Source organism: Rhinatrema bivittatum, chromosome 8, assembly GCF_901001135.1.
Source record: "Rhinatrema bivittatum chromosome 8, aRhiBiv1.1, whole genome shotgun sequence".
NCBI lineage: Eukaryota > Metazoa > Chordata > Amphibia > Gymnophiona > Rhinatrematidae > Rhinatrema > Rhinatrema bivittatum.
Window position 1 is genome coordinate 70,235,178 of NC_042622.1, and position 23,848 is coordinate 70,259,025.

General features: G+C 45.0%; 1 protein-coding gene across 3 annotated transcripts in view; it reads left to right on the top strand.

Annotated features, from left to right (window-relative positions):
- RBL1 (RB transcriptional corepressor like 1) overlaps positions 1-23,848 on the top strand; it is a 365,834-nt gene that overhangs the window by 308,937 nt on the left and 33,049 nt on the right. For all 3 annotated transcript variants that reach the window (XM_029611864.1, XM_029611866.1, XM_029611865.1), the window contains 3 exons: positions 7,264-7,335; positions 7,934-8,024; positions 8,861-9,027. In XM_029611864.1, the coding sequence (XP_029467724.1) occupies positions 7,264-7,335; positions 7,934-8,024; positions 8,861-9,027 (330 nt within the window). The remainder of the gene's footprint in view (positions 1-7,263; positions 7,336-7,933; positions 8,025-8,860; positions 9,028-23,848) is intronic.

The window sequence follows — 23,848 nt, forward strand, 5'->3', positions numbered from 1 at the left end:
CGGGGTTGACGACCTCCAGGAAGATGGACATCAAATATTGGATGAGGCAATCTCCTTTTTACAGCACAGTACAATTGCCCTATGTATCAGTGGTAGTGGAGTCGGCTATGAAGAGAGCCAAAAAATCATGGCTCCATTCCAATAACCCTCCAGGGCATGACTCCTAATACCTTGATGACTTTGGCAGATGGGCATTCCAGGCGGGGATGCTGAATGCTAAAATCCAACAGCATCGATTTTACATTACCCAATTCCTATATGAGTGTCTGCAGTCCCTCAAGCCCTTCGTCACCAGCACCTCACAACCAGACACCATACCACAACAGTTCCATGACCTGGAGGAAGGTCTGTGACATCTCCTGCGTATGATCTATGAGGTCTTTGAGACATCAGCTCGTACTACGGCCGGAGGCATCACTGCTCGCAGGATGGCGTGGCTCAGAGCTGGCGACATTCGTGAGGATGTCCATGAGAAGTTGGCGGACCTCCCTTGTCTCCCAGATAACCTGTTTGGGGACAAGCTCCGTGAGATGATGGCGCAGCTAAAGGAGCAGAACATTGTATTTATTTATTTGTTTGTTTATTTTGAAAGTTTTGTATACCGACACTCGTTAAGAAAACATCACATCGGTTTCCATAGAACAATAAATAGCCAACAGGGCTTTACAATGTAGTGCTGCCTCTAGCACCCCCGACAGACCAGTTGGCATCAAAAAAGTACTATCCACCTTACAGGAAAGCCTATTTTCAGCTATGCCCCTTTCAGCCTTATTCTGCAGACCGTTCGCCAGCCTATCCCCCAGCGAGACCACAACAGCCAAAACAACAGCAACCCTGAGTTCGTCAACAGAGCCAGAGTCATCAATGCCTGCTGCCTACCAGCAACATAAAGCCCCAACAAGGTTTTTAGAAACACATGGGCTACTTCTACCGGTACACACAGGGGGAAGATCTCCCACTTCTACACCTTAATTTTTTTTTTTATTTTTTTTTTTTATATACAGACATTCGATCTCAATTGCGATATCACACCAGTTTACATTCAGGTACTGTAGGTATTTCTCTATCCCCAGAGGGCTTACAATCTAAGTTTTTGTACCTGAGACAATGGAGGGTAAAGTGACTTGCCCAAGGTCACAAGGAGCCACAGCAGGTCTTGAACCCTGGTCTCCTGGTTCATAGTCCACTGCTCTAACCACTAGGCTATTTCTCCTCCCTACCTACCTCTTGGGAAGCCATCACCTCCGACCGTTGGGTCCTCTTCTTAGTCAAGGAGAGTTACGCCCTACACTTCAAGACTGCCCACTCTACCCCACTGAGTGAGTCAGCATCAATCCACCTTGGGGAATCTGAGCTGCTTGTGGGAGGAGGTTTCTACGCTGCTCCAATAACACTCTATCCAGTGGATTCCCAAATTGAGGCTGGGTCAGGGATTCTATTCCCAATATTTCCTCATTCCCAAGAAGTCGGGAGGACTGTGCCCCATCCTGGACCTCAGAGCCCTCAACAGGTTTCTCGTCAAGGAGAAATTCAAGATGACGTCTCTCAAAGGAGAAAGCCGACAGTCGCTCAGCAGCATATGGTTTGGAGAGAGGTATCTTCAAAGGATACTAATGATGCATTAGAATTAGGGCATCCTGATAGTGAGGTTCCAATAATAACAAAAGTAGTCCAAGTGGCTGTAACTAAAAACTCACCTGAGCTAAAAAATTCTAACTTATCCCTATCAATTAAAAAGCAGAATGAAAATACAAACAAAAAACAAACTTTGAAATGTTTGTATGCTAATGCCAGAAGTCTAAGAAGTAAGATGGGAGAATTAGAATGTATAACAGTGAATGATGACATAGACTTAATTGGCATCTCAGAGACATGGTGGAAGGAGGACAACCAATGGGACAGTGCTATACCGGGGTACAAATTATATCGCAATGACAGAGAGGAGCACCCGGGAGGCGGTGTGGCGCTTTATGTCAGGGATGGCATAGAGTCCAACAGGATAAACATCCTGCATGAGACTAAATGCAAAATTGAATCTTTATGGGTAGAAATCCCTTGTGTGTCGGGGAAGACTATAGTGATAGGAGTATACTACCATCCACCTGGTCAAGATGGTGAGATGGACAGTGAAATGCTAAGAGAAATTAGGGAAGCTAACCAAATTGGTAGTGCAGTAATAATGGGAGACTTCAATTACTCCGATATTGACTGGGTGATCTAATTCTCAGTGGAGCACAGGATTTGGTGAGAGAGGTAACGGTAGTGGGGCTGCTTGGCAATAATGATCATAATATGATCAAATTTGAATTAATGACTGGAAGAGGAACAGTATGCAAATCCACGGCTCTTGTGCTAAACTTTCAAAAGGGAAACTTTGATAAAATGAGAAAAATTGTTAGAAAAAAACTGAAAGGAGCAGCTACAAAAGTAAAAGTGTGCAAGAGGCGTGGTCATTGTTGAAAAATACCATTCTGGAAGCGCAGTCCAGATGTATTCCACACATTAAGAAAGGTGGAAAGAAGGCAAAACGATTGCCGGCATAGTTAAGGGGGGAGGTGAAAGAGGCTATTCTAGCCAAAAGATCTTCATTCAAAAATTGGAAGAAGGATCCAACAGAAGAAAATAGGATAATGCATAAACGTTGGCAAGTTAAATGTAAGACAGGCTAAGAGAGAATTTGAAAAAAAGTTGGCCGTAGAGGGAAAAACTCACAGTAAAAATGTTTTTAAATATATCCGAAGCAGAAAGCCTGTGAGGGAGTCAGTTGGACCATTAGATGATCGAGGGGTTAACGGGGCACTTAGAGAAGATAAGGCCATCGCAGAAAGATTAAATGATTTCTTTGCTTCGGTGTTTACTGAAGAGGATGTTGGGGAGGTCCCCGTACTGGAGAAGGTTTTCATGGGTAATGATTCAGATGGACTGAATCAAATCACGGTGAACCTAGAAGATGTGGTAGACCTGATTGACAAACTGAAGAGTAGTAAATCACCTGGACCAGATGGTATACATCCCAGAGTTCTGAAGGAACTAAAAAATGAAATTTCAGACCTATTAGTTCAAATTTGTAACCTATCATTAAAATCATCCATTGTACCTGAAGACTGGAGGATAGCAAATGTAACCCCAATATTTAAAAAGGGCTCCAGGGGCGATCCGGGAAACTACAGACCGGTTAGCCTGACTTCAGTGCCAGGAAAAATAGTGGAAAGTGTTCTAAACATCAAAATCACAGAACATATAGAAAGACATGGTTTAATGGAACAAAGTCAGCATGGCTTTATCCAAGGCAAGTCTTGCCTCACAAATCTGCTTCACGTTTTTGAAGGAGTTAATAAACATGTGGATAAAGGTGAACCGGTAGATGTAGTATACTTGGATTTTCAGAAGGCGTTTGACAAAGTTCCTCATGAGAAGCTTCTAGGAAAAGTAAAAAGTCATGGGATAGGTGGCGATGTCCTTTCGTGGATTGCAAACTGGCTAAAAGACAGGAAACAGAGAGTAGGATTAAATGGACAGTTTTCTCAGTGGAAGGGAGTGGGCAGTGGAGTGTCTCAGGGATCTGTATTGGGACCCTTACTTTTCAATATATTTATAAATGATCTGGAAAGAAATACGACGAGTGAGATAAACAAATTTGCAGATGATACAAAATTGTTCAGAGTAGTTAAATCACAAGTAGATTGTGATAAATTGCAGAAAGACCTTGTGAGACTGGAAAATTGGGCATCAAAATGGCAGATGAAATTTAATGTGGATAAGTGCGAGGTGATGCATATAGGGAAAAATAACCCATGCTATAGTTACACAATGTTAGGTTCCATATTAGGTGCTACAACCCAAGAAAGAGATCTAGGCATCATAGTGGATAACACATTGAAATCGTTGGTTCAGTATGCTGCGGCAGTCAAAAAAGCAAACAGAATGTTGGGAATTATTAGAAAGGGAATGGTGAGTAAAACGGAAAATGTCATAATGCCTCTGTATCGCTCCATGGTGAGACCGCACCTTGAATACTGTGTACAATTCTGGTCGCCGCATCTCAAAAAGATATAATTGCGATGGAGAAGGTACAGAGAAGGGCTACCAAAATGATAAGGGGAATGGAACAGCTCCCCTATGAGGAAAGACTAAAGGGGTTAGGACTTTTCAACTTGGAGAAGAGACGGCTGAGGGATTACCTGCTATTAATTAAGTTGACTTAGAAAATAGCCACTGCTATTACTAGCAACGGTAACATGGAATAGACTTAGTTTTTGGGTACTTGCCAGGTTCTTATGGCCTGGATTGGCCACTGTTGGAAACAGGATGCTGGGCTTGATGGACCCTTGGTCTGACCCAGTATGGCATGTTCTTATGTTCTTAAGTCCTTTCTTCAACCCAACGATTGGATATGCTTGCTGGACCTCAAGGATGGTTACTTGCATATCCCTATGCACCCTTCCTCATGGCGATACCTGTGCTTTCAGGCCAACAGTCACCACTACCAATACACAGTTCTCACTTTTGGTCTCGTCTGCCCCGAGAGTCTTCACTAAATGTCTAGCGGTAGCAGTGGCCCACCTCAGGAACCAGGGAATACAATTGTTTCCATACCTTGACGACTGGTTGCTGGTGACATCCCAACCCAGCACCTTGCGAAACAACCTACTAATGACGATTCAATGCCTGGAAGGCCTGGGGTTAATAATCAACTGCGAGAAATCCAGCCTTCAACCAAAACACAGCCTCCAGTTCATTGGCGCCCATTTAAGTACAGCTCAGGGACAGGAATTCCTGTCAGCCCTTGTACTGTGCATCCTAGCTCTTCAGATGAGGAACTTTGTTCACATGTTGGCCCAACAGCTCTTAACCTTGCTCGGTCACATGGCGGCGGCCATCTATGTTCCCTGCACCCCTGCAGTGGGGCCTCAAGACTCAGTGGACACAGTTTTCCCAACCACTGTCCTGCCAGGTTCATCTTATCCCCAGCATGAAATACGACCTGGACTGGTGGCTATGACCCGCAACCCTCTCAGAAGATTTTTGCCAGTATTTTAAAATCTAGATTGATAAGTGAGATGGGCCGATAAGACCCACATAAATTTGCATCCCTCCCTGGTTTTGCCAACACTGTAATCTGAGCTCTATTGACGTCCTCCGCTATATAGCCGACTAGCAGCAAATCATTAAATGCTGCTGCTAAAGGCCCCACAATGACTGAGCTCAGCTGCCTATAAAATCCCACCGAAAACCTGCCTGTTCCCAGAGATTAACCCATCTTCCGATCTTTAATCACCTGAGCAACCTCAAATTCCGATTTTTTTATTAAGTCTAATCTTGGTAATTCTACTTCTTCTAGGTTCTCATCTGTATTCTCCTGTTTTATATCCTTTCATTTGGAGTATAGTTCCTGATAAAACTGAGCTCTTATACTCTCATTATCAATCACCATACCCTCAATTCTATGTTTAATTTTCAATATCTGATTCCTTGCAAATATCCTACTTGCATTATTACCCTCTTCAAAAAATTCCTGTTTGAGTCTATCCAATTAGAAAACAATTTCCCCCACATCTAGATTTTTTAATTCCGACCTCAGTCTTTTCAGCTGTGACCCAATCCGCGAGCTGACTTCTTTTATGACTTATCTCCAGCTTACCAATATGTTCTAGCAAATCCAGTCTCTTCCTTTCCCTCTCCTTTTTTAGGTAGAAATCTTTGCAATTAATTTGTTTAAAATGTTATTGAATTAATTTTTCATACTTTGTTACTTAAAGTTTGCTTAGATGTTTCTTGTTCTATGTAAAGCCCAGTGGCAAGTTTTTATTGTTCACTTTTATAAGATACGGCTACGCGCGTATCTTATAAAATCCAGCGTACTTTTGTTCGCGCTTGCGCAAAATTATAAAATCTACCCCTCAGTGTGGAGCCTTGCATTGTGTAGCTATAATTTGGGTTGCTCTTCCTACATGCCCCACTTTGCACTTGTCCACATTAAATGTCGTCTGCCATTTGGAAGGGGAGCAGCATGCAATTATATTTATAGTATGGGATTCAGTCTTGCTCCCTCAGTCCCCTCTCACTTCTCATACTTGCCTCCTGTCCTCCCAAGACATATTACATTTGGAGCCCATGTGATATTAAGCCTGTTGTAACATGTATTGGGTGTGGGCTTGGCCCACAGAAAGCCATGAATAAACAATTACAACATAGTAAACCTTCCATACCAAAACAGCACTTACTGCCAGTACTCAAACAGTAACAACCCTATTTTTGAAAAGGCAACACTGCAAATATTACATCAGGCCCTAAAACACCAATACACGTATTAGGGAAACAAGCCAGGCTGCCTATTAATATCTGTAAAATAAAAAAAAAAATACTTGTACCTAAAAATATTGTACAAAAGCTTTTAAAACTATATAGGTCCTTTCTTCAGATATCACATCAGAGACATTCACATCTAAAGACTTGTCCTATATTGTCTCAATAGCTCACATATAATACTGATATAGATCCAATAAAAGCTATCACAGCTTGCCAAGAATACAGTTTACACCAAGAGACAAATCTGCCGTATCAGAACAACATTGATTCCAAGCATTCAAAAAGCAACAACCTTGGTCCTTGGGCCTTATCTTGAAAAAACATTGCCCTAAATTATTCTAATCTAGTTAAACTAAGGCTTCCCAAACCTGTCCTGAAAACTCCACATCCAGTCGGGTTTTCAGGATAACCACAATGAATTTGCATGAGATAAATTTGCATATATTGGGTCTCCATTATTTGCAAATTTATCTCATGTATATTCATTGTGGATATCCTGAAAACCTGACTGGCTGTGGATTTCCCAGGACAGGTTTGGAAAGCCCTTAAAGTGATTTATCTTTATCTTTACCTTTATTTAAAATTTATATATCGCCTATATCCTAGGCGGGGTACAAAAGGATCCGTAAGGAAACCCAATAACATACATAATAGTAGTAACATAAAATCAAATACATACAGCTAAAAATATAAAAACATGAGTAAAACCAAATACATATACAAAACCTAAAAGCAATTAATAAAACAAAACTACGAACAAAAACATAATGAGAAACAGAAACCATATTAACTTATGGAGAAACTAATACAATGCCTACCTGAACAGCCATGTTTTTAAAAGGCTCTTGAATGACTTCATACCATCTGCCTGCCTCAATTCAAAAGGAAGAGAATTCCAGCGATTATGGCCTCATTCTTTTACTTTTCTCATTCAGCACTTGTTGATTTTTCCAGGTGACTAAAGAAGAAAGAACTTTCCAAGACATCATGAAATGTTACAGGAGTCAGCCCCAGGCCAACAGTCACGTAAGTGCAAGCACTTATTTACTTGGGCATGAAAGATGTATGTTGATGAGGTTAAATACCTTTTACCTTTTTCACCCACCCCTCAATAGCCAGCTTTTTTTGGACTAGAGGATAATGGGGATTGGCATTAATATACACAAACTTTTACCTCTAAAGCAGGATGACTCAGGGAATTGACACAGGGAAATGGATATACAGTTTTTCATCTCTAGTGATTAATAGTACTAGGGATTGACACAGTCACAGAATATTTCCCTTTTAGGATCTGCTGGGTCCTTTGAGGTGATTCAGAATGGCCACTGTTGGAGACAGGATTATGGGCTTGATTGACCTTTAGTTTGACCCAACATCGCACTTTTTCTGTAACATTTCATTTCTTTGTAGCTGAAACCATATTTTACATTGATTAGTTATGATCAAATCTAATATATATTCATTCCGTTTCTGAATGGAATGTTGTCTACATCGTTAATGACTCAGGGCTGTGAGTCTTGGGCCATCGATATAGTACTATGGAACATTATCCACAATGCCTAGAAACTATTTTTATTTGCATAGTTACTGCCAGATCTGATTGAAAAGATCACTGTCACTCCAGGTTTACAGAAGTGTTTTGTTGAAAACTGTTGCCGAAGCAGTCATCACAAATGATGCAAATATAAACTTGAATGTGGAGATGGAAGACTCTGGTATGTATTCACATTTACTTTATGGGTTCATGTATAATCTCTAATATTTTTTTCTTTACTCAGATAGCTAGGCTAAATTCTTCAGTGAGCACTTGCAGCAGACGATTCGATAAGGAACTGCATACAGCCATTTCCTGTTCTGCTCCTTGGCTGCTCATTTCCCTTTCCCTACAGCGGTTGTTCCTGGCCGGGGTGGCACTAGTCTTTTCCCAGTGGAGAAGAGGGGCTGACTGGGCTCATCGGACTAGAGCTGCATCCCATCCCCCAAGATCCCAGCTGCATCCCTTCACCCAAGGACTTTATTGCTAATGCTGCTGGGGCTAGTCATGGGCAGGTGACAATGAAGGAGACAAAAGTTGAGAACAGAGACCAAGTCAGTGTGCACTTGCAGGAGAAGAAAAGAGTAGCAGAAGAGGGTGAAGCCTTTGACTTGATTTGGCACAGTCCCCACTCACTGCTTACTGCTACCATTTTTACAGAGTCTAGGACTGGCACCAACAACATCAGTCATGAGGTTCACCAGGATATGAAGTGATAAGATTGGTTGCCAACCCTAATACTAAGTTTGACCTTTGCACTGGGAGTAGTGGCTATGTAGGGGGAAGGGGAGGGCTAATTTTGCGGTGATTATAGACCCCAAAAGCCACCTCCACCCATGCCATCCTGCTTCTTGCCAGTCTGAGAAGCAGAAGCCTCTGTTTGGCAGTCCAGGTTATTACCTATTGACCCTTGGAGCTGTCAGTATGAGTTGGAATTCTGAGAGAAATATGCAGTATTTTCATTCAGATTATGAAAGAGATTAATGTTTTAAATACACCTCCCTGTTACTTCAACAGCGTCTGATAGTAACACCTGCTGTTCATCGCAGAGGATGCCGCCAGAGAGCTCCAGCGAGCAAAGAAAAGAGGAAAGGGGCGATCTCATCACATTTTACAATGCCATCTATGTGGCAAAAATGAAATTCTTTGCACTAAAGTATTCATTTTCCACCCAGGATCACATGGTATGTGAAATGCTGTAGTGCGGCAAAAAACAATATCCAAAATGTTCTACTGTATGTTTGCACCCATTAATTCAGACCATTTTGGGGAAAGTTTTCAAATAGTTGCAAGTTATGCAGTTGCATTTAGTTGAAGTACTTTATGCTGATTTTCAAATAGAAACTACCCTCAATATATCTCTTTGAAAATTAGCATTAAGTATAAAGGTTAAAAGCACCCATCTACTTTGCATCTGCTGTTTTGTGCAGGTTGCTGAGGAGGGTAACACAGGGGTTGCATATTTGAAAATGTCATGTTCGCAATCTATTTTCTGCCCTCAACCGAAACATACCTCTGGAAAGGCCTCCTCTCAAACTGACTAAAATATACCTGGAAGACCATGCATACTTTTAGCCAGGCTGAGGAAGGCAGTTTTGAAATAGAACAATCTGGGCATTAATATATTTTAACATGGCTAGATTGCTTTGAAAATTGCTGCACCCTCTCCTGTCCCCAAAGTTGGGAAGATACTACTTTTATTTTTCTTGTAAGTTGCCTTTTATTTTTACCCAGCATTTTTCTCCTTCATTGATGGACTTTTAGCTCAGTTGAAACCAGGGCTGGGATCTGGTACTATGCTAACTGACTGATCTAGTGTTTGATCAGTTAGAGGCTGATATTTGATTAAAGTAAGGGTATTTAAGGGTTGGAGGTCCTTTTTGGAGTGGTCCCAGGAGAGGTCAGAAAGCTTCTAAGGCAACAATTGCACGCTGGTTGAGAGAAGCAATTTTGTCCACGTACATTTGTAAAGGTCGACCCGTTCCGAAGGGCCTGAAAGCCCATTCTGTTCGCTCTCAAGCGACTTCTTGTGCCGAATGCCAGTTTGTGTCGCCCCAAGAAATTTGTAGAGCTGCAACTTGGAAGACGCTCCACACTTTTGCTCACCACTACTGTTTGGACATTCAGACTCCAGAAAGCTGCAATTTTGGCAGTGGCGTACTGCGCGCGGGACTCGCAAGGTCCCACCCGGTTTAGGGAACTTTGGTACATCCCACGGTCTGGACTGATCTGGGTACGAACAGGAAAAAGAAAATTGGTTCTTACCTGATAATTTTCGTTCCTGAAGTACCACGGATCAGTCCAGACACCCGCCCTAGGATTAGGAGTGGGTGGCATTGGGGTTTGGTATTTCAAAAATCCGTGCGTGGGATATCCAGTTTATTTTATTGCAGCATACTAAGAAAGAACATTACAGGTTGTTTGTTTCAATGTTATACATTTATTACTGCAGTTCTGTTGTTGCTTGATTCAGTGCTAGTATGGTTATTTATTATTTTGCTTGGTTAATCTATATACTGAAGGGATGCAGGAGGCACACCAGGTTAAGTGATCCCAATCCTCAGGTCCTCTGAGGAGGAAGATACAGCTGGTACCGTGTTTCCCAGACCACGGTTCCCCAAGCCCCTGCCAGGCCTCCAGCAGCCTCCGGTCTCCTCGATGCCAGGGCAACCACCGATTCCTGCAGTGCCCTCAAGGCCTTCAGAGCCCAGGGCTGATGCCCCTCATGGGCCTCACCTGCTGGCCCTAGTGAGGAGGAAGGGCCTTACGACCCTTGGGGAGATAATTTCACGGAGTTGTCCTCCAACTAATCGGAGCCCTCCCCACTGTAGGAACAGCACCGGTCGCTTCCCGATGATCTGTCCTTTGCGGGGTTTGTCAGGGCCATGGCTGAAGCCATTCCCTTTCAGTTGCTCAAGGAGGAGAATGCGCAACATAGGATGCTGGAAGTACTCCAATTCGTCGACGCTCCTAAGGAGATCATGGTGGTTTCTATCCATGGCATCTTCAAGGACCTCCTCCTCCAGATGTTGGGAGCACCCTATTTCTGTCTCCCCTGTCAGCAGAAAGACTGACACCACCTATTTGGTGCAGCAGACCATGGGGTTTAAGAGACAGCCCCTCCCCAACCAGTCTGTGGTCGTGTTGTACTGGTTCCTGTTGTACTGGTTCATGTACAACTGGAATGCCGCTATGCAGAACCACAAGGTGGACAGATTCTGCCCCCTGTACAGGGAACGAAAGGGACCAGCCGTGGATGCCTTCGCCCACTCCTGGACTACGGGTCTCCTGTATGCGTACCCTCCAATTCCGCTAATAGGCAAGATTCTCGTGAAGCTACAGCAGGACTGAGGTTCCATGATCCTCATAGCCCCACATTGGCCGTGTCAGGTCTTGTTTCCCATTCTCCGCGAACTCTCTATCCAGGAGCTCATTCGCCTGACCTCATCATGAACTTCCGGTTGCTGTCCCTAACGGCTTAGATGTTGAAAGGCTAATACTACAGTCCCTCGGCCTTTCTGATAATGTCTCGCAAGTCCTGGTAGCTTCACGTAAGCCTTCCACGTGAAAGTGGAAGGAGGTTCTCTTCCTGGTGCATGGAGGAGGGTCTTGACCCTTTCTCTTGCCCCACTGCTAGGCTTTTGAACTACCTCTGGCACCTTTCAGAGTTTGATCTTCAGACTACCTCAATCCGGGTGCATCTGAGTGCCATCAGCGCCTACCACTGCAGAGTGGGCGACACTCCAGTCTCGGTGCAGCCCTTAGGGCGCTTCATGAGAGGCTTACTTTAACTGAAGCCTCCACTATGTCCTCCTGTTGTGGCCTGGGACCTCAACATATTGCTGGCTTGACTCATGCGGCTGCCATTTGAGCCCCTGCGCTCCTGCGAGTTCAAATACCTCACCTGGAAGGTCATCTTCCTCGTAGCGGTTACTTCTGCTCGCAGTGTCAGTGAGCTGCAGGCCCTAGTGACCTATCCGCCTTACACGAGGGGTTCTTCCACAACAGGGTGGTGCTCCTAAGGCACCCTGTCGTGGTGCCTTAGGAGGCACCACGACAGGGTGGTGCCTCCTAAGTTCCTGCCTAAGGTAGTGACTGACTTTCACCTGAATCAGTCCATCGTGTTGCCCACATTTTTCCCAAGACCAAACTCTCATTCAGGAGAGCAGGCTCTGCATACCTTGGACTGCAAGTGTGCTCTCGCCTTTTAATTAGAGTGCATCGCAGGCCACAGGAGGTCCACCCAAATCTTTGTCTCCTTTGACAAACATAGACTTGGAGTTGCAGTGCGGGCTATGGCAACATCGGTGGCTCGTTTGCGTGCAGTCCCTGTTGTCGAAATTTACTGGGCCGCAACCTGGAGTTCTCTTCACACGTTTGTGGCTCATTACTGCCTGGAATAGGATGGGTGTCAGGATAGTGCCTTTGGTCAATCCCTTCTGCACAACCTGTTCCAGACCTGAACCCAACTCTTCCTGTTCGTGCCTCTTGTGGAAACCAGTCAGTCCCCTACTGGCCCTCAGCACCGCAGTTGTTGTGCCCATTTGCACCTTGCTCGGTCGCTGTTGGTCTCTCCTGTTCGCAGGGACAGTCTGGAGCTTGGTACTCACCCACATGTGAGGACTACTATCCTGCTTGTCCTAGGAGAAAGCGCAGTTGCTTACCTGTAACAGATGTTCTCCTAGGACAGCAGGATGTTAGTCCTCAGGAAGCCTGCCTGCCTCCCCATGGAGTTGGGTTCTTCTTCAGGTTTGTTGTTTTATTTTTTCACTCGTATTTTTTATCTATGTTACAAGACTGAAGGGGGACCTCGCGTGGACACGCGGATAGCAACCTGCTGGGCATGCTCAGTGTGCTGGTCAAAGTTTCTAGAAACTTTGACAAAAGTTTTCCGTGCCAGGCTCCATCGGATGATGTCACCCACATATGAGGACTAACATCCTGCTGTCCTAGGAGAACATATGTTACAGGTAAGCAATTGCACTGTTTAAATTGTAATCTGCTGAGATCATAAATTTATATTTGTGGAATATAAGTGATGTGACACACACACACATAGATATAGTAGGAGCCTGTGGCTACCTCAATGGCTCAGATAAGAGCTAAGTCCATTGACATCTGCAAACCTGCAATTTGATCATTTCACACCTTCACATCCCATTACTGTTTGGACAAGCTATCAAGAAGTGGCAGTAACTTTGAGCAAGCAGTTTTGCACAGGCTGTTCACCCAGTAGTCTGCTCTCCACTGTGGTTGGGGTCTGGGTTACTTTTTTAGTAAATGCTCCACTGCAGCTCTCAGCTTGGGAGTCCCTACATGTCATGGATATTCAGCCCTGCCTGAAGACTGCAGGAAAAATTAGCAACGCTTAATACCCGCCTGCCTCTGGAGAATCAACAACCTAGTTAAAGCTAAGTTTTACAATCAACTGAGGGGCTCATAAAGCAGCACACATGCATGAACTCCCACAAAAGCTCGATAAGGTAGATGGGTCCATCAGGTGATGTCAATCACATGTCATCAGGTGATGTCAATCACATGTCATCACAGCTCATGGCCTGTCTCTCCAGCTTTCACCTACCTGAAAGGCCACGATTCCCCGCCTCCAGCCGGCTGCGATCGGAGCCGCGATTCGTCGCTCCTACTCGGCCTCGACCCGGACCACGAGCCCTCGCCTCCAGCAGGCCCCGAGCCGAGCCGCAAGCCTTCGCCCCGAACCGCCCACGAAAAACGTCGCGGCGGTGACGTCAGAGGCGCGACCGGCGGGATATTTAAACCGCTGCTATCTTCAACATCCTCCTTTTACCTCCACGGGGCTCCAGCGGTGAACTAGGCCTGCGCGATCGGCGCTGAAGCCCGTCGGGGTAAGGCCTCCTGTTCCGCTCGCCCCGATCGGGCTCCCTCGCCGATCGCCGGCCTGTCTCTCCAGCTTTCACCTACCTGAAAGGCCGCGATTCCCCGCCTCCAGCCGGCCGCGATCGGAGCCGCGATTCGTCGCTCCTACTCGGCCTCGACCCGGACCACGAGCCCTCGCCTCCAGCAGGCCCCGAGCCGAGTCGCGAGCCTTCGCCCCGAACCGCCCATGAAAAACGTCGCGGCGGTGACGTCAGAGGCGCGACCGGCGGGATATTTAAACCACCATTCTACTTGGCGTCGCACGCTGGGCGTCGCGCGCACGAAGGAGTGCAACAAAGGGGCCTGCCCCTTTGTCTCGCCCCTTCGTTTCGACCCTCGCCTCCCCGAGCTACATCACACCAATACCGCACTAGAACTCTTCCAGCATCCATCCAGCTCACGGCCTTCCAGCTCACAGCCTTCCAGCTCACGGCCTTCCAGCTCTCATCCATCAAGCAACCATCCTGCGTCCACCCAGCAAGTAACCATCCAGCATTCATCCAGCCTCTCCTACAAGCCTCCAGCATTCATCCAGCCTCACCTACAAGCCTTCAGCATTCATCCAGCCTCACCTACAAGCCTCCAGCATTCATCCAGCCTCTCCTACAAGCCTCCAGCATTCATCCAGCCTCATCTGCAAGCCTCATCTACAAGCCTCCAGCATTCATCCAGCCTCATCTGCAAGCTTCAAGCACTCATTCCAACCTCACCTGCAAGATTCCAGCAGTCACCCAGCAACAACTGCAAGTTTCTTACATGCAAGATTCCAGCAGTCACCCAGCAACAACTGCAAGCTTCTTACATTCTTCATGACCCACCTGCAAGTCTCAAGCACTCAGACAACCTCTCCTGCAAGCTTCTAGCATTCATCAATCCTGCACCTACAAGACTCCAGCATTCACACAGCACTTTATCATAATCCTTCTAATCGCGCAACATAGTTCCTACAAATGGCCCCATTTTTCACAATTCCAATTCTCCAACATAATACACCATCTAAAAGAATTTCTTTCCGACATGCTCAACAACACAACCTCAAATCCCTCTCTTCAATTATGATCACTCCTACCACGCAACTTCTAGGCCTCACCCTTTTTTCTGTAAGCCTTTTCAATGCTCAATCTCTAACGAAAAAATCTATAATCCTAAACGACTACCTCATCGACGTGAAACCGGAGATATGTGCAATCACTGAAACGTGGTTAAAACCATCAGACACAGCAATAATCAATCAATTACCTACAGAGGCTTACGACTTCTTCTCACTTCCTCGTCATAAAAAAAAGGGAGGAGGTATTCTTTTAGCAACCAAAAAGGAACTCAGATTCTCTCTACATCAATCCAATTCCAATTCAAAACTTGAATTCGGCTTTTTCACCTCAGACAAGCTCCAAATCCTCCTCGTATATGCTCCCCCAGGACTCCTGGAATCAGATGCATCACCCCTGGTCGAATTAGCCACTTCCCTCATCAACTTAGACTCGCCAGCTATCATTCTAGGCGATTTCAACATGCACGTTGATAACCCTACCCCATCACCCAACTGTGAAACTCTACTCACAGCCTTCTCCGCGCTAGGCATCACTCAATTAATTAACAAACCGACCCACAAAGCCGGCCACACATTAGACCTTATTTTCGTTAACACAGCAATCAAGCCCGTATCTCTCCCAAATTGCACAAAGGTCCCGTGGTCAGATCACTACCTCATAACAACTTCATTCTCTATAAAAGATACGAGCCCAGCCTGCATTCCCTCGCCCTCCTTCACATACAGGAAAACCTGCTCCCCAGAAGACCTCCATAATCAACTATCACCACAACTCCTCCAATTGGACCTTACAGATCCGAACTCTGCACTTCAATCATGGAATACAATTACTGAAACTATAGCTAACAAGCTATGCCCTCCAATTACAAAAAAACCACACCAGAACTCCTCCAAAAGACAGCCCTGGTTCTCCTCAGAACTAAGAAAGCTCAAACTCCAACTAAGACAAAATGAGGCTAAATGGCACAAAAACCCAGGAAACAACACCCTTTCAATCTACAAATCATCTCTGCATCAATACAAAGCAAGCACCTTAAGATCCAAGAGGGACTACTACGCCTCGAAGATACACGACCTTGTATTCGATGCCAAAGCCCTTTTCAGCTATGTATCCAACCTTACACAATTAAACCAGTCAGAGATTGCACATGACCAAGCTCAATCGAAAGCGGAAGAATTAGCTCTATTCTTCAGCAACAAAATCAACAGTCTTCTATCTCAGCTCCCCTCTAACCCCACTGCTCCACTAACCACTCCTCAACCCTCAATCAACAACACTCGATTAGAAGAACTTGACACAACCTCATCCATTGAGATCCAAGGAATTCTAAAGAAAATGAAACCTTCCTCTCACCCTTCAGATCACATCCCAGCGAAACTACTACTATCAATTCCAGATTCTATCTCCAAAACCCTGGCAGACATCATAAATTGCTCCCTCACACAAGGATTCTACCCTGACAACCTCAAACTAGCCTCACTCAAACCCCTTCTCAAAAAACCAAATCTTGACCCCAACGATCCTAACAACTTTAGACCGATAGCTAACCTTCCCTTCATAGCCAAGATTATGGAAAAAATGGTAAACTCACGACTCTCAAACTACATTGAAGACAATAACCTACTATTCCCATCACAATACGGATTCCGTAAAACCTTAAGCACGGAAGCCCTCCTCATCTCCTTGACTGATCACATCATCCTAGGCTTAGACAAAGGACAAGCCTTCCTTTTGATCCTACTCGACCTTTCATCTGCATTTGATACGGTCAATCACTCCCTTCTCATCAACCAACTAACAGCCATAGGTATTTCAGGAACTGCCCTATCATGGTTCAGAACCTTCCTCAGCAACAGAGGATATAAGGTTAAGATTCATAATAAAGAATCCTCACTTCACCCCGCCTCAGTAGGAGTCCCTCAGGGCTCATCCTTGTCTCCTACCTTGTTTAACATTTATCTGTTACCCTTATGTAAACTTCTCACGGACCTCAATCTCAAACACTTCCTCTACGCTGACGATATCCAGGTCCTGATCCTCATCAAGGAGTCGCTCGCGAAAACATTGTCTCACTGGGAAACCTGCCTCCAAAATATCAAACAGCTTCTCACAAGCCTCAACCTGATACTAAATTCATCAAAAACAGAACTTCTACTCATCACGCCAGAAAACAGCTCCCTCACACCCACTCATCCAGCCTCACCAAATACTACACAAGTGAGAGACCTAGGAGTCCTAATTGACAATCACCTAAACCTGAAAGCTAACATCAACAAAACCACCAGAGACTGCTTTTATAAGCTCCAAGTGCTGAAAAGAATAAGACCTCTCTTCCACACACATGACTTTAGAACGATTCTACAATCAATCATTTTCGCAAAGCTGGACTATTGTAACACCATCTTGCTTGGTCTCCCTTCATCACACACCAAACCACTGCAAATGGTCCAAAATGCCTCCGCCCGTATACTCACTAACACCAGGAGTAGAGAACACATAACCCCTATCCTGATGGGCCTCCACTGGCTGCCCATCCACTTCAGAATAATCTACAAGGCCATTCTCACCATTTTCAAAAACATCCATCAATTAGCCCCAATTGATCTCCATATCCCACTACAATTACACAACTCAACAAGACCGACAAGAGAAGCTTACAAAGGAACACTTCAAGTACCTCCAGCTAAAACTACCAGACACATCACGCTTAGAGATCGGGCCTTCTCCACAGCCGGTCCAACTATATGGAACTCCATTCCCCCAGATCTTAGAATGGAACCCAGCATCTCAATCTTCAAGAAAAGACTCAAGACGTGGCTGTTCACACAGGCCTTTCCTAACTCCAACATTATTTAACTTCCATCAATCAACACACTTCGCTAGTATTAGCATTAATAGCCTCCTCTTACAATGTTGTTATATTTATATAATTATCTGATCTACATTTCCCTTCTTACTCCAAGTTATTGATTTCCTTGTTACATGTAACTGCTTTTCTGCACTATTGTTCAAATTGTAAAGTTTATTATAATCGCACCCCTGTTTCTTGTGAACCAGCATGATGGGACTATCGTCTTGAATGTTGGTATATAAAAAAAACTTAAATAAAATAAATAAAAATAAATGTCATGGCTAATTCATCCTGCTGTCTATGGAGAGCCCCCATATATTGTAAGCAAAGCCCATATAAGGGAGATTATAAAATATTTTTTTTATAGAGCCCTGAACAGCTGTTTGCTTAATCCTATAGTAGTGGTAGTGTTATCTACTGACTGATAAGAATCCAGGAGGCTTATTTGTTTACAACAGCAGCAATACTGACTTGTTCCAGCTTGGGGACCAGGATTGAAGGCCTGTATCATGCTGTGCTAATTTATTTAGAGTGCTGATAAGGAAGAACTCACAGGCTGCATCAGCTAAAGTTTAATATAATTACACAAAGGGCGTTAAATACAACTCTCTATAATCTTGTCATAAAATTACACAAATTTAGAGAGCCAAATTGAATATAACAAACATACAAAATTTATTTAAATCAACCCAAATATAAACCTGTATAGACAATAAAAACTAAGCTAGCACACTCACACATTCATACCCACATATTAAAAAATATGTTTTTTGAGATATCACATACAAATATAATCTCTTGCTACAAATACATTACACCTATATACTTTCTTCACAAACAATCAATAATGCATATCTCATATGTTGCCATGATTTTTTTAAAGCTGAGATGTATAATTCCTAATGTCCGACAAAAGTAGATCAACGATCTCTTCGTTTCACTCCTCACACGAGGGGCTTCCTCAGGGACCGATATAATTCACATATTTTACATATGCTACCGCACTTAGATTATAAATCATCCATATGTTTCACTCCAATGACTTCGTATAAATGCCATCCATCGCAATACTTTCAATACATTGAGGCCATCAATTCAAACACTTCCTTTATCGCGGTGTGTCCTTTGATGTTCCCATTAAATGTTACACAACGGTACTAACTTCAATACCTTTCTAAGTACCTTATAAGACCCACCGACCTGTGCTCTCAAGAAAACATATTGTTCAGACCGGAGGTGACGTACCACGTCGTCACCCGCTGATGGGTGACGACGTGGTACGTCACCTCCGGTCTGAACAATATGTTTTCTTGAGAGCACAGGTCGGTGGGTCTTATAAGGTACTTAGAAAGGTATTGAAGTTAGTACCGTTGTGTAACATTTAATGGGAACATCAAAGGACACACCGCGATAAAGGAAGTGTTTGAATTGATGGCCTCAATGTATTGAAAGTATTGCGATGGATGGCATTTATACGAAGTCATTGGAGTGAAACATATGGATGATTTATAATCTAAGTGCGGTAGCATATGTAAAATATGTGAATTATATCGGTCCCTGAGGAAGCCCCTCGTGTGAGGAGTGAAACGAAGAGATCATTGATCTACTTTTGTCGGACATTAGGAATTATACATCTCAGCTTTAAAAAAATCATGGCAACATATGAGATATGCATTATTGATTGTTTGTGAAGAAAGTATATAGGTGTAATGTATTTGTAGCAAGAGATTATATTTGTATGTGATATCTCAAAAAACATATTTTTTAATATGTGGGTATGAATGTGTGAGTGTGCTAGCTTAGTTTTTATTGTCTATACAGGTTTATATTTGGGTTGATTTAAATAAATTTTGTATGTTTGTTATATTCAATTTGGCTCTCTAAATTTGTGTAATTTCAGCTAAAGTTTAAGACAGCTCCCAATGTAACAACTGAGCTGTAAATGTCCTTCACATGGGGGGCTGCTGTAATAAAACCCATACTAAAATTGGAGTTAAAAACAGAGTCCCTGCAGGATGCATTAAGCTAATGGGATAAAAATCAAACAGGAGTTATAAAAGTGCACTGAATGAAAAAAAAACCCACATTAAAATGTGAGTTAAACTGAAAAATCCGCACTAATACAGAAAAGTGCTTTAAAACAAGAATAAGGAGGTAAGTGCTTAAAGTTGGAAAGAATGTGACTAAAATGACCTTGCATGCAAGATTGGCACTGGGCATCCCAACTTAGGCACAATCTCACATCCAAGACCATTTGGGCAAGGCATGCAAAATGAAATGAAAGGGTGATCTCTCAGGGAAGGCACATACACCTGAACAGTATGCACTTTGGTGCAGTGCATCTTAAATAGCTATAGTTGCTTGTTCTAGAGAGTTTACTCTAATGTCACTTGGCAAAATGGCCTTGCATGTGAGATTGGCACTGGGCATCCTGATTTAGGCACAGTGTTGTATGAAAGTCCATTTTGGTCGCACTTCTTCCAATTTCAAGTACCTACCGCCTAATCCTGGTTTAATGCATTTCAGTGGATTTTCAAGTTAATTCCTTGGCATGAAGTGGAGTAAAATTTAACTCACATTCCCTGTACGTACCCGGATCAGTCCAGACCGTGGGTTGAGCCTCCTGTCCAGCAGAGGGAGACAGAGAAAAACTGAAAAGGTATCCTATATCAGGACAGTACTCACCCTGCGTCCCTTCAGTATTTCTCTGCCTCCCAGCAGAGGCAGGCAGTTGAACCTGAGGTTCCCTAACTCTGTTTTTTCCACTTTGTGGTAATTTTTTTCTTTCTCCTTCTGGTTGTTTTCCAGGATCAAGCAAGTATTGATTAATTTCTGTATGTCAAAAAAAAAAAAGAAAATTTAAAGGAAATCAAACTCCTTTTCTAAGTGAGACAGCACTGTCTCACAGCTCTTGCAGGGACCTAGGGGGGATATTCCCCTTGAGTACTCAGCCTGGGACCCTTCTTTCCCGGTGACCACTTGCCTGGCTTAAAGGGGCGATACTGGTGGTCCAATCATTCCCTCTTTTCGCGCTTGCTTCAGGTCCTTCAGCGGAGAGGTTCTCATTCCTCTGCTCATTCCTTTGGAAAAAAAAAAAGAAGGACAAAGAGACCATTGGAGGCACAGCTTACCCGCGCCTTTCATTGCAGCCGCACTTGCAGGGGGGAAGGAGCGCAGCAGGGGTTTTTCCTATCTGCCGCTCGCTTTTAGCCAGGCACTGCTGAATCGGCTCCATTTTCTGGCAGTCAGCATGGTTTCTCTCCCCCTCCTGCTCATGCCGCATCCAACGGGCTGTGCGCTGTTAACAACCCAAGTTCCCTGTACGTACCAGGATCAGTCCAGAAGGTGGGTTATGTCCCCCGTCCAGCAGATGGAGTCAGACAAGGCTTCAGAGGGTGCTGACATATTAACCAGTGCACCCTCTGTAAGAGCTCAGTATCTCTCTGACTCCAGCAGATAGGAGTAGGGGAACCTGGAGCTTCCCCTGCATGAAGACTAGTTTCTTCAATTGTTTCTCTCTCTAAGTGTTTTCTGTTAAGGTTGGATCAAGTTAGTTTATTTAAAAAAAAAGTAAAGGGAGGTTGGAAAGTTTGTGTGGCTTGCAGGCAGGGCTGCTCCAGTAACTTCTCCCCTCCTACTCCCCCCCACCCCCTCCTCTTCTTTGGGGTAAGTGGACCTCTTGAATTTGTTTGTGAAATCTTTCCCTTTTCAGCTTAGGAGCTGTGTTTGGGGGTGGTGGAAGCTGGTGGTGCCAGCCTCTCACCATTTTGCCCCGGGGCCGCTGCAGCAGAGAGGTGAGATTCCTCTGCTGCCTATCCGCAGGCACTCAGGGGTAGCGGAGATGTGCTTTCCCGCTCCCCGCGGCAATTCTCCCCTCGGTCAGCCCCCCCGCGGCTCGCCCCCCCTCCCTCCCCCGGCCGCCTACGAGCATGCCGCGGCCGTCCCACTACTCGGCCTGTGGCGAGCCAGGGTCAAGACTTTCCAGAGAGAGCATTTGTTCTAGGTGCCTCCCTTGTGGGTAGGGCACCTCCGGGCTGCCAGACAGCTTTTCTTCCCGCGCTTCAGTGCGACTCGGGCAGCGTGGGCCGGCCCCTTCGCCACTTTCAGCGGGAACGGCAGCCATTTTGAATTCTCCGGATCGTGTTCTGCAGCCATCAGGGGAGGAAGAACAGGATCTCTGCGATAGTCCTCTACCGATCCTGATGCCGGTTACTCCCTTCGATGCCCAGGGACATTCCGGTCACCTTTTATTCGGTACTGCAGGCTATTGACCGTTACCTGGCCTGTTTTTTCACCATGGCCTCTGGATTCAAAAAATGTCCAAATTGTACCCGAACAATGTCGATAACCAACCTGCATAACGTTTGCGTTTTATGCTTGGGATCAGGCCACGATGTCCGTGCATGTACTACCTGTGCCCAGGTGACACCAAAGGAAATAATCACCCTCTGTTGAAAAACAATGAGGAAAGAAAAAGGCTGATGGCCGTCCGTCACTGGCCCCATCCGGATCTTCAATAGCGTCTTCATCGATATCCACTAGGGAACATCGTGAAAAGAGAGGCCATCGACACCATTCTGTCTCCGTTCCATCAGAAGAAACGGCATCTGCATTGGCACTGAAGGACATCGAGCCAATGCCGAAGTGTGTCCGGGTACTAGAGTCACCATGCCCCTCTGTACCCGAGATACCGAGGTGCTCTCCACCGGGATCGGTGTTAGAGACTGTGCCACCACGCTCAGTCGTGGAAGTGTCAGTAGCGCCAGTCTTACCTTCTCCTATGACAGTGGACCCTGTCCCAGTCTCCAGGGAAGAAGTGACTTCCATGGTTCAACAGGCGATCGTCGAAGCTTTTCAAAAATTCCAGCCTCCTTTGATGCCAGCACCAGTACAATCACCAGCACCGACGCCAGAAACGTTGATCTTTCAACCTCTGCTAAATAGAATCGACACCTTAATCAGTGGTTTTCCAGCACCGACACCGATGCCTCCCCCGATACAGACCCCGATACAGCCATCGACACCATCGATGATTCCTTCAGTTCCAATTCCAGGCTCATCGGAAGACGATGGAAAAGGACTCTGACTCCTTCCTGGGGCCATCTGGTCTTCAACACTCACGTGCACCGTCATTACCTTCAATGCCACTCCCGGATCCATCAATGCCGTCACGACCCAGTCCATCGGGCGATGCCAGCCATCGATTACCATTGATGCCATCGATGCCTTTCGATTCCCCATTGATGCCTTTTCTGCCTCCTTGATGCCAAATCAGATTCCAACTCAACCATCGAAGTCTGCTTCTAAAACAAAACATCCTCTTCCAAAAGACAACTTGGATCCCTCTGGATCACATTTTCAGCCTCACTATAGTCCTTGGGAGGATGTAGACACTGATACCGAAGATTTAGAATCAGAACCTTCTCCACCAGAAGAGAGGAGGACGTCCCCTCCTGAGGACCTGTCCTTTGCAAACTTCATAAAGGAAATGGCAGGTACAATTCCCTTTGAATTGCTTACTGAAGAGGATACAAGACACAAAACTCTTGAAGTGTTGCAATTTGTAGATGCACCAAAGGAGGTGATGGCGATACTCATTCATGAAGTGCTTCTGGAACTTCAGCATCGTTTATGGGAACATCCTTGCTCTGAACCTGCTGTAAACAGAAGAACAGATGCAACATACCTGGTACAACATACCCCAGGTTTCCAGAAGCCACAATTGCCACACCACTCAGTGGTCGTTGAATCGGCTCAGAAAAAAGCCAGGAAGCAAAAACCACACTCTTCTGCCCCACCAGGAAAAGAACAGAAGTTGTTAGATGGCTTAGGAAGAAAGGTTTTTCAGGGATCCATGCTGGTGTCCAGGATTGTGGCAATATCAAAGAAACTTGTGGAAACAAGTTCAATATATTGCTGATAACCTCCTTCAACAACAGCAGCTGGCACTAAACACTCTGATTGCCAAAGGCCTCGAATCCGGCAAACACGAAGTACGGGCGGCCTACGGCTCCTTTGAAACATCCACCCGTCTGTCAGCAGCTGGAATCAGTGCACGGAGGTGGGCTTGGCTCTCAAGGCCTAAGACCTCAGGTTAGAAGTCCAAGAGAGACTGGCAGATCTCCCATGTACTGGAGACAGTCTCTTCGGAGAAAAAATTCAAGACACTGACCGAGTAGTCCTTCGCACTCACCCCAAATTCCTACC